Consider the following 9357-nt stretch of genomic DNA (forward strand, 5'->3'; position numbering starts at 1 on the left):
CCCAAGTAATTTATCTCTGTTTTGAAATGATCTAGTAAGCTCCATATATACTGTGTAAACCATGGTCTGCCAGGAAGGAGAGCACACCCCAGAATAATAAGCCCCCTTCAATTGTAGCAATAATTTCATTTTGCAAGAATAATGAGTCATACTAATCTCCATGGTAGAAAACATAATTAAATTTGCCAGCCTCAAATTTGGAGTCGCCTCTTCAAGAAGTCCCAAACAATAAATACCACGTGTTTTACTTTGTCAAAATACAGTACATTTTTAGTCAGGGTGAAAGCAAATTCTAAACCAGAAAGTACAAATTTAATTGTAGGATGGTAACTAACACTGATCAATACAGGACGGTGGTGTAAGGACACTGTAAGAGTGCAGGCAGTGCGTCCATATCGGACATATTTACCACAGCACATTTCATATTGAAATATATAGGGCTTTTTATAAATACATACTATATTTACATTTTAAGCCAAATAATTCCATCACGTGCAGTTCCATAGTTAAGTGAAGACTGAGATGTGTGACCTTTATCACATGGTTTACAGTATTTACTCTTCAAACTGAAGCAAAACTGAGAGAGGGGGGTGTTATGAGCTACGACTGCCATCTGCAGACAGGTGTGTGGAACTGCTTTAATAAATTGGGTTCAGCCAAATAAGCTGACATGAGTAAAATGTCTCTTTTGGGTGTTAACATGATTTTTGTAACAAAGCTAGTATGAAACTTATGTCTATTCGGGTTGTTAAGGAAGCGTGTTTCTGTATGTGCGGATGTGTCTGTGTGTGTGTGTGTGTGTGTGTGCTGTTTTCGAGTGGCTGACACGCGCTCAGTCAACCTGCTCTGCGTGCCCTCCTTTCAGAGCCAATCACGTTGTAGATAAACAGAGTCTTGCGTCATTGTTATTGTGGTAGCTGGATTTCCAGCTGCTTATAGAGATTTCGCCACCATTTCGCTTAGATTTCGGCATCTAAAGCTGCGTAAACGTCTGGATCCGCAAGTGTCTACCATTACAATGTCGCTCCAAAAGGACATTTCGTCTGACGAGAGTTTGCAAGGTAAAGTATAAACGTCAAAACAAGCTAGTACCTCACCAGTGTTGATGCTAGTTGCTAGCTGATAATTAAGAAACTATAAGGTGACTAACATTAAATCGCTTAGACTAGCCCTGTGAAAAGCCTGAGCTGATGTAACAAACCAGCAGGCTCAAGCTTACATTTTTTTTAATCGTTATATAAGACGTAGAGAGACCACTGTAAGACGTTACCCCATCGTCGTAGTTAGTTAACAAGGCTGGTTTGCAATGCTACAAAAACAGAATGCCTTCAAGCTAAGAGCCCCTCCATGTTGATTGCTCTACTGTACCCATAGCCTGCGTGGCAGTCCCAGGCTATGTAGGCCAGTGATACAACACTACATACTCACCAGGTTTCACGTGTAACGACTATTGTATTTGATTTAAGGTTCCTGGGTTGAGCTGCATTTCAGTAGCAATGGCTCTCAAAGTACAAGTCATCACGGTAGCCAGGAGCAAATCCCCACGTCCAGCCAGGAGTGTGACCTGGAGAAAATGCTGCTAGATGCACAGAACGAGTCGGGCAGAAACAGTTCCAGAGGAAGCTCTCAATGCAACAGGTTTGTAGGAAAAAGGGGAAACACAGTTTGTGTTTTTCTTTTGTGTTGTGTAACACAGATTGTCAATAAGTGTTATTCACAAAGTTTCCCTTATGTGTCGTTGTTACATCAGCCCACTCAGAGCACAGACTCCTCTTCTTATGTGGAGAGGCTCAGAGGGAAACAGCTCACAGGTATGTTTGTTGGAACCACTGAACTGTATCAAAATCTAATAATCACATTCATTCAAGAGTAGTTTTATTAAATAGTTTGTTTGATATTGTATAGCATAATTTTGTTTTGAAATATCTGTGATGGCCAAGTTGATGCTGGATGTATTTTTCAGTCAGATGAAGACTTCCAAGAAACAAGACGGGAAGTGGAGAATCTGATGAAGAAAAATGCTGACTGGATCTGGGACTGGTCTAGTCGACCTGAGAACAATCCACCAAAGTATGTTTCCACCACTAATTATAATTTATACTCTTAATTTGTGATATGCAGTTTTTGTAATTTCAGTAAATAATAGTAATTATTCCAAAATATGGACAAAAAATGAGCTATTACACAATTCAAGCAAAGTGTTGATGTCTATGAACTACGTTGATACAGTTTGAATGCACAAGTAATCACTAGCAAGAGGAAAAATGGTTGTAGTTACAGGGATGGTAGAGGAAATTGTTAAACCCTATAGTGATAATCACTTACATATAGGAGCCTAAGTATATTTATTTTATGGCATGATTTATAATTGTAATTCATTGAATTTAAAATGATGTCTGTGTTAGCATAGGTGTCAGTGTGACATTAAACTGGCCCTCATTCATTTTAATGTATTCAAAACAATGAAAAATTAATGTGCTCCTCTGTAGGGAGTTCCTGCTGAAGTACCCTAAGCGCTCGACCTCTCTCAGCATCAGGAACACCAGCGTCATGAAGAAGGGAGGCATTCTCTCTGCTGACTTTCTGAAGCTTTTCCTGCCCTCATTAATCATTTCTCACATACTTGCTGTTGGGTTAGGGTAAGCAAAATCATTTAATTGCTAACTCTGGCAATATTACAGTAGCCCCCAAACTAAAAACACTTAATAGGAACCTCTAGAGGCAATTCCAGAAGGATCCTCTAAAATCCCTTTAAAACCCCAATTTTTGACCACATGCATTTAATGTATATGTGAAAATATAGACCAGTTTTCTCACTGTTTAAAAACATCACTGATGTCATTGATAAACCTTGATCTTACTTCCATAAACCTCTAACATATGTTAGAGGAGAACCACAACAAAACAAGCAGAGGTCATAAACATTAAGAGTGTCCAGAGTATAGCATGATTGGAAGCATTGTTGGATAGGCAGACAGCGGCGGCCAGTAATGCTTGTGTTCAGTGTCTCAGATTTAGTGGGTAAACTACTTGTATGTTCAAAGCTTTGTTCCTAACCCTAAGAGTGTACAGGTCACTCAGTTTAGTCTAATGTGTCACAACTATTTTATTTGAAAAACTGCAGAGAACATAACTTGCTTTCTGAGGAAATTCTGTTTAGTACCAGTAGTATTTTGTCTGTAGAGTTAAGTCATTTCAATAATTTGCCTGTAGAGTCTGTAGTGTTTATTAAAAAAAAAAAAAAAAAAAAAAACATTGCATATTTTTTCTAGTGACAAAGGTATGATGATGATGATGATGATGAAGTAGAGACATTTAGTCCCTGCCCCAGGGTATTTTTGTAAGACATATTTTTGGAGACTTTAAAAAATTTTCCAGATGGTTATTTATATGTTTTGCTCTCAGCATCTAATTTTACTTTTGTCTCTTTCCTTTTAGGATATATATTGGGAAGCGGCTAACTTCCCACAACACCTACTAAGTAGAATAGTGATGTGTTGCAACAACTCGTCACCTTGATGTGACCATCTTGGCATGCCTTAAAATGGGACCTTATGAAGATCAATGGAGATGTGGCCATGTGACATGGTCCAATTTGACTGAGAGCCTCATGTTGCCCACAACAGCATGGAGATTGAAGGGTCTGTTATTGCTTTTTTCATGGGGTGTACCCCTGAACAGAGCATTGACCAATCCTCTGCTTCTTGCTGTAGTCCCTGTCCTACCCTGGAGATGACTGTTTTGCTGCTTCCTGCTCCTTAAATCTGCATGTTAGGGAACTATATCTTACATCATTTCCTTTTTTTCTTTTTGCAGTTAGAAGCCACTTTAAACGATATACTGTCAATTTATTTTTTTTCTAAATCAGCAGTGGTTAAATAGTTTTGATTTGTTTTTTTTGTTTTTAATTTTTTGTCCAAGGGATCATTAGCTTAGTGTTTATGAGATAACATTTGTCACTGATTGCTCATTTTGTGCAACTGTAAATTGTAGAAAAGCATACGTTTGCTTATTAGGCACAGATGTGGTCCATTTTGTTCATCTTTGCACAAAAAAGCTGGAAACATACATATGGCCTTGTTGAATTTATGCACAAGTTAATATGTCGGAACACGTAGCTGACTTCCAAAGGAGAGGACCACATGCAGATGAACACAATTAAAATTTTATTGAACTTTGGTCAAAATAATAAACAAGTGAATACATTGCCACCATGTTAGGAATCAATGGACAAAGACAATGCATTATTATGTGTTTGTTTTAATGTCATCAGTATATGTTTTGTGTAGTCAACTTTCATTTCTGCATTCACAACTACGGAGATAAGATCCACATTTGCAATATGCGGTTCAAATTTGGGTGACATCCCTAATAAATGAATAAGGGCACATGTATGAGGCCTGTCTGACTTTTATTTACTTATTACATGACTCGGAGGCACTCTATCACATAAACTGTATGGTGTGCAATTTTCCTCCTTTGTGTTTTCATAGACAGCCACATATAGCAGCAGTATATGAGGACATAACTCTATAAAATAGGATTTACAAATAATGCACATGAGGTTTGTAAAACGTTTGGGGACATATAACTTGTAGCTGTCACTGATAGAAGTAGGTATTAAGGCTGCAGATTCCCTTTGTCCTGGGCCCCATCTTGTGCCATGTAGTTTCCAGCCTGCATCCTAAAACATGGTCAAAAACTAGAAATTAATCTCTTGACACAAACACATTATTGGTTGTCTCCAACAGTGGTTCTGAAACTGGTAGCCCCAAATAGTATTTCCATGACAAGTTTGCTTGAGATCTGCTCAAAAGACAGTGGTGTGACTGAACATTTTTCCACCTCTCTACAACATAAAAACATGCAAAGCAATAAACATGTTTTAATACATACTTCTAAATTTAAAAACACATCTGTAGTTTTAGTTTCTTTTATTATGTGGATGACAAGGTGTACTTGAGTAGATACAGTCAGTGAAATTATGTCACCGTATTGACTGGGGTAAAGTAAGAGGAGGGAGGGGAAGAAAAGAAACAAGTCCACTTTCCAAATTCATGGCCTCTTCCACCAGCAGTTTGGCCTGAATACATGGCCAATGGGGGAATGTTACAGTTAGGCTTATTGGCCATTAATCCGTGCTTCAGAGGGCCCAAAATCTTTGAAATGATGTTACAACTTTGACAAGACGTCATTTTAAGGGCTTCCAAGAGTTCTGTTGTTAAATCATGAAATGAAGGCTTAAAATGTCAACACAAACACCAACGTTCAAGAGTTTGACCTCTAGGGAGTGCCATTCCGTCAATTAGACCCGAATTGGGCTTTCTGGGTCAGGGGGGCATGTTGATTGCCCTGGTGCCAAAGGCAAAAACAACCTAAGCTCAGACTCAAAATAAAACAGGCCTATGGATCAACCTCCTGTGGCAAAAAAAGTAGACACGTGCTTTCGAATTCTTCACCAGGAGGACAACGAGGCTGTTTCTTCTTATACAGATAGACAAGTAGTAGGCTTAACTACACAGGTACGGTAAAAGCCCTATCCTCTGGAGCCCCAAATCTTCTAGTTGATTTTGTCCTGGAAAATGTACAAGTTGTTGGTGGCTGCCACAGCTATCACGTTATCTTTGGGGTGCCAGGCAGTGTGGAGGATCTTCTTGTTGAAGTCCAGGCTGTCCACGCTGATCTCATCCTTCTTTCTCTTGCCACCAGTGGACACTTTGCGGGGTTTGAGCGTAGCCCGTGGTTTGCTGCTCTCCCGGGACGCCTCCAGTGTGATGTCCCGCCTGGTGTTGCGGTCAAACATTCGAAAGAAGTTGTTGTAGGAGCCGGTCATGATGGCACTGATGGAGAAAGACATTCAAAGTGATTGTTTGCACGGAGTTGCTATAAAACCTAGAGTGTCACCAGTGATAGACACATTTAATACAAAACCCAGGAACAGTGTTCTGAATATTTTAAAAACAAACAATTAAAGTAACAGCAAGTGTAATGTCATCCAATGCAAGAACAAGTAGACTCACCTGTCACTGCCATTCCAGCAGCACTCAAACTTGTCGAAGATGCAGTCATTTTCATACAAGGAGCAGAGTTTACTGCGAAGGTATTCATGCACCTGAAACAAAACAAATGACTTAGCCTAAATATTCACTTGAGGCAGATGTCTTCATCAATATGAATAGAATTTAAGTGCAAAAGGGATCATCCAGCTAACACAATACTTGGCCTGCATATTACAATTTTATCACATGAACAGTGACTTCTGCTTGGAACATTTTAGCACAACTGTCCTCAGATTCAACAGACACCTACTCCTACTTTTCTTGAGTCATTAGGAGCTTGCATGCCATATAGTCAAAATGACATTGTTTAAAACTTCAATCACAGAAAAACCATTTAGTGCTTTTTAATTTCTTACATTACTGATTTTAAGCTGTCACTTGACTCAGAGAGATCATTTTTGAAACAATGCTTACTTCGTTTTCACGCAGGGTTAATGTCAGGTATATTTTAAGTCACAAGATAAGTATGTTTATGCACCTGATATGTCTCCACTGGCCTGTTCTCCATGTTGAGGTCCCAAACTTTGACGGAGAGGTAGTCACGTGTCATCATATAGCGTCCACTGTGACTGAACTTCACGTCCGAGATGGAGGAGATGATCTCAGAGAAAAAGGATCGGCTGCTTGGATCCTCAGGCTCCTCAAAGACTTAAAAAATAAATAAATAAATCCTCAATTGTTATTTCTAATATCTCTAATCATTCCCAGCATGACTTTGTTAGACTACAATAACTCAAAATAAAGAAAGTGATGTTTTAAAAGCAGGAAATCTAAATATTAGATTACTTAATGTCTAGTATTTTTAATTAATTAATTACTTAATTGATCCATCTAAACTTTAATCAATGATTTTTCCACTGATCGACTAATTAAATTACTCAATTCACATGCAGTGGAGGTACTTACACTTTGAGTGCCTATCGCAGAGTGCCGCTGCTCGCATGTCACACAGGCGGATGGTGCCTTTGCTACTGCTGTACACAAATACATTGCATTGGTGTGGATGGCACTCAGCAGCTGTGATTACTTCTGTCAGTTCCTCCATGTTGGCAGGCTTGATGTCTACAATATCTGGGAACACACTGTTAAGGAACTAACAGTCTTACATTTCATTATGAAGGAGTGCAGAGACTATTGACCCCTAAGCCACATATCTAATATCTGCTGCTTTCTGATGAGGAAAAAGGATACTAAAACTTCTGTCTGTGATTTCCAAGTGCCATAGATTTATTCTTAGGTCATCTGCGGAGAGGTACGTTTCATGATCACTATTTACAGAAATGGAATTAATGTGATAGGTGTGCGCATTTGCAAAGATCCTCCGTGGGCTTGCTTCTACCATGAGATCCATTGGCATCAGTACTGGTACCTGAAACATACAACATGCACCTATTTAGATAAGATTTTATTAAAACCATAAACAGCCATGTTTGAATATGACACAGGTTACATACCCGTAAAGAGGTGATTCTAAAGGGGTCTCTGAGTCGTCCATCCTCATCTTTCAGGTTGTAACCTTCTGCTCGTTTATCTCTTTCACTAATTTTCCACAATTTGATAGTTTTATCTGACAAAAATAGATAAGGAAGTTGTAAAATTTAGAGGTGAAGAATAATTAGAATTAAGTTTATTCACACAATTTTAAATTGTAATACCAAATAATCAAAATAGATCAACTCGGAACTCTTACCATTTGTCGAAAGTAGAAAGTGAGCAGCATTTTGTTGGGGTAGCCATCTTATTTTATTAATTTTTTCCTCGATTTCTAAACTTTTCAAATAGTCAAATTCTGGCTCGTGACTCTGAAAAGTGCTATAGACGTTGTACTCCCCGCGCAGGTGTGGACGATTCTTAGACTGGAAGAAAACATTGTAAACATAAGTCACAAAGTGCACACAGTATCATTGCAACATAGAGTCAGCATGTACATTCTGCCATTAGACTGCTGATGAAGATACTCTTGTCTTGCTCTATATGAATCTTACCTCTTGTTCATGTTGAAATATCACTACTCTGCCTCCTTTATCTCCAGTTGCGAGCAATTCTCCAGAATAGTTGAACTCAACCGTTGAGATTATGTCAGCTGAAAATGGACACACAGACTGATTAAGACCTCACAGCTCAGTTTCCTCGATTACAGTTCTGATGGCAGCTAGAATCATGCTAGCGGTGCAGATTACATTTTTCTTGTGACACACATACAGCCAAACGCGCACAACACGCACACCCATTCATGTATGAATGAATGAAAACACGCATGATGTCACTTTGACAATTTATGGACGCAGCACATTGACGTCATGGACACGGTCGCTCCCCTTTTAATAGCTTAGCCACCACCTAGCATATAGCTAGCTAGCGGCATACAGTTATTTACTGAAGAAAGGGCGTTTGTGCAATTGATCCACAAACAGACTCACACCAATCACGACAGCTGCCCTGTATTAAAATCTGTGTGACCATCTAGCTATCGTGCATCTCATGTGAAGTCCACAGAGCATCATCATCATCATCAGACCATCTAGCTAGCTTCCCACCGTTCCAGCCTAACCGCCGAGCTAACGTTAGCCACATACCTTCCGCAACATCTTCATCTATCGCTCCTTTCACTTGAGAGAAACACCACTGGAAATCATTTCCTCCTGCAACTCCTGTAAAAAAAAACACAAAAGAGACAAAAGAACACAGCGTTGGTTTGCGTTTCATTTGCGTTTCGTGTGGCGATAAAACGACCTGACAGTGACACAGTTTGACAACTAGCACCTTAGCTCGCCAGCGCTAACGTTGGCTAGCTAACTTGCAGATTCAGGCCATCACACACACCAAGTGAGGTGGATCCCTCTCACCCCTTCAAAAGTAGCTTACCCGCCATTGCTTCATTTAGCAGCTCTTGCTTTACACAGCTTCCAATACTTAATCAACCAATGCGGCTTGCTCGGGGGAACAGATAGCATCCACAATCAGTGTGAAGACTCGGGTCCGGATCTGTCAAGACCACGGAAATTATCCGTGATTTTTTTTTTCTTCCAAAATGGCGCACAGTACATGGAGAAATGACGTCATGCACACATGCCACATCCTGGCTCCCTCCATCCTCCCGAGCATCATTTTATTAAATCTGCATTCAGTCTTTATTTTCAGTTCTTTCGACTTTACCTCTATTACATTCCACATTAAGCGCTTCATATCGAGTCTGTTTAAGCCAATTCAGCTGTCCTCTGATTCGTGGGTGGGACATATGACACATATGACACTGCACATCAGGTGTAGGTATCCTTTGATAAAAGCTGAAGCACGC

At 39.6% G+C, this 9357-nt stretch overlaps 2 protein-coding genes across 2 annotated transcripts; one reads left to right on the forward strand and one right to left on the reverse strand.

Annotated features, from left to right (window-relative positions):
* The first annotated feature begins 868 nt into the window (after window positions 1–868).
* On the forward strand, window positions 869–4394 carry bnip4 (BCL2 interacting protein 4). The gene is made up of 6 exons (XM_056396369.1): window positions 869–1061; window positions 1467–1638; window positions 1751–1811; window positions 1964–2070; window positions 2490–2639; window positions 3439–4394. Exons 1-6 carry the CDS (start codon window positions 1019–1021, stop codon window positions 3479–3481), a joined length of 576 nt encoding a protein of 191 aa, XP_056252344.1. The 5' UTR covers window positions 869–1018; the 3' UTR covers window positions 3482–4394.
* ppp2r2d (protein phosphatase 2, regulatory subunit B, delta) lies at window positions 4154–9093 on the reverse strand. The gene is made up of 10 exons (XM_056396364.1): window positions 8925–9093; window positions 8636–8710; window positions 8045–8142; window positions 7750–7915; window positions 7514–7626; window positions 7251–7428; window positions 6966–7130; window positions 6538–6707; window positions 6021–6112; window positions 4154–5840 (listed from the first exon to the last, which is right to left on the reverse strand). Exons 1-10 carry the CDS (start codon window positions 8929–8931, stop codon window positions 5561–5563), a joined length of 1344 nt encoding a protein of 447 aa, XP_056252339.1. The 5' UTR covers window positions 8932–9093; the 3' UTR covers window positions 4154–5560.
* Window positions 9094–9357: the final 264 nt, after the last annotated feature.

The sequence above is a fragment of the Seriola aureovittata genome, chromosome 14 (genome assembly GCF_021018895.1).
Source record: "Seriola aureovittata isolate HTS-2021-v1 ecotype China chromosome 14, ASM2101889v1, whole genome shotgun sequence".
NCBI classification, from domain to species: Eukaryota; Metazoa; Chordata; class Actinopteri; order Carangiformes; family Carangidae; genus Seriola; species Seriola aureovittata.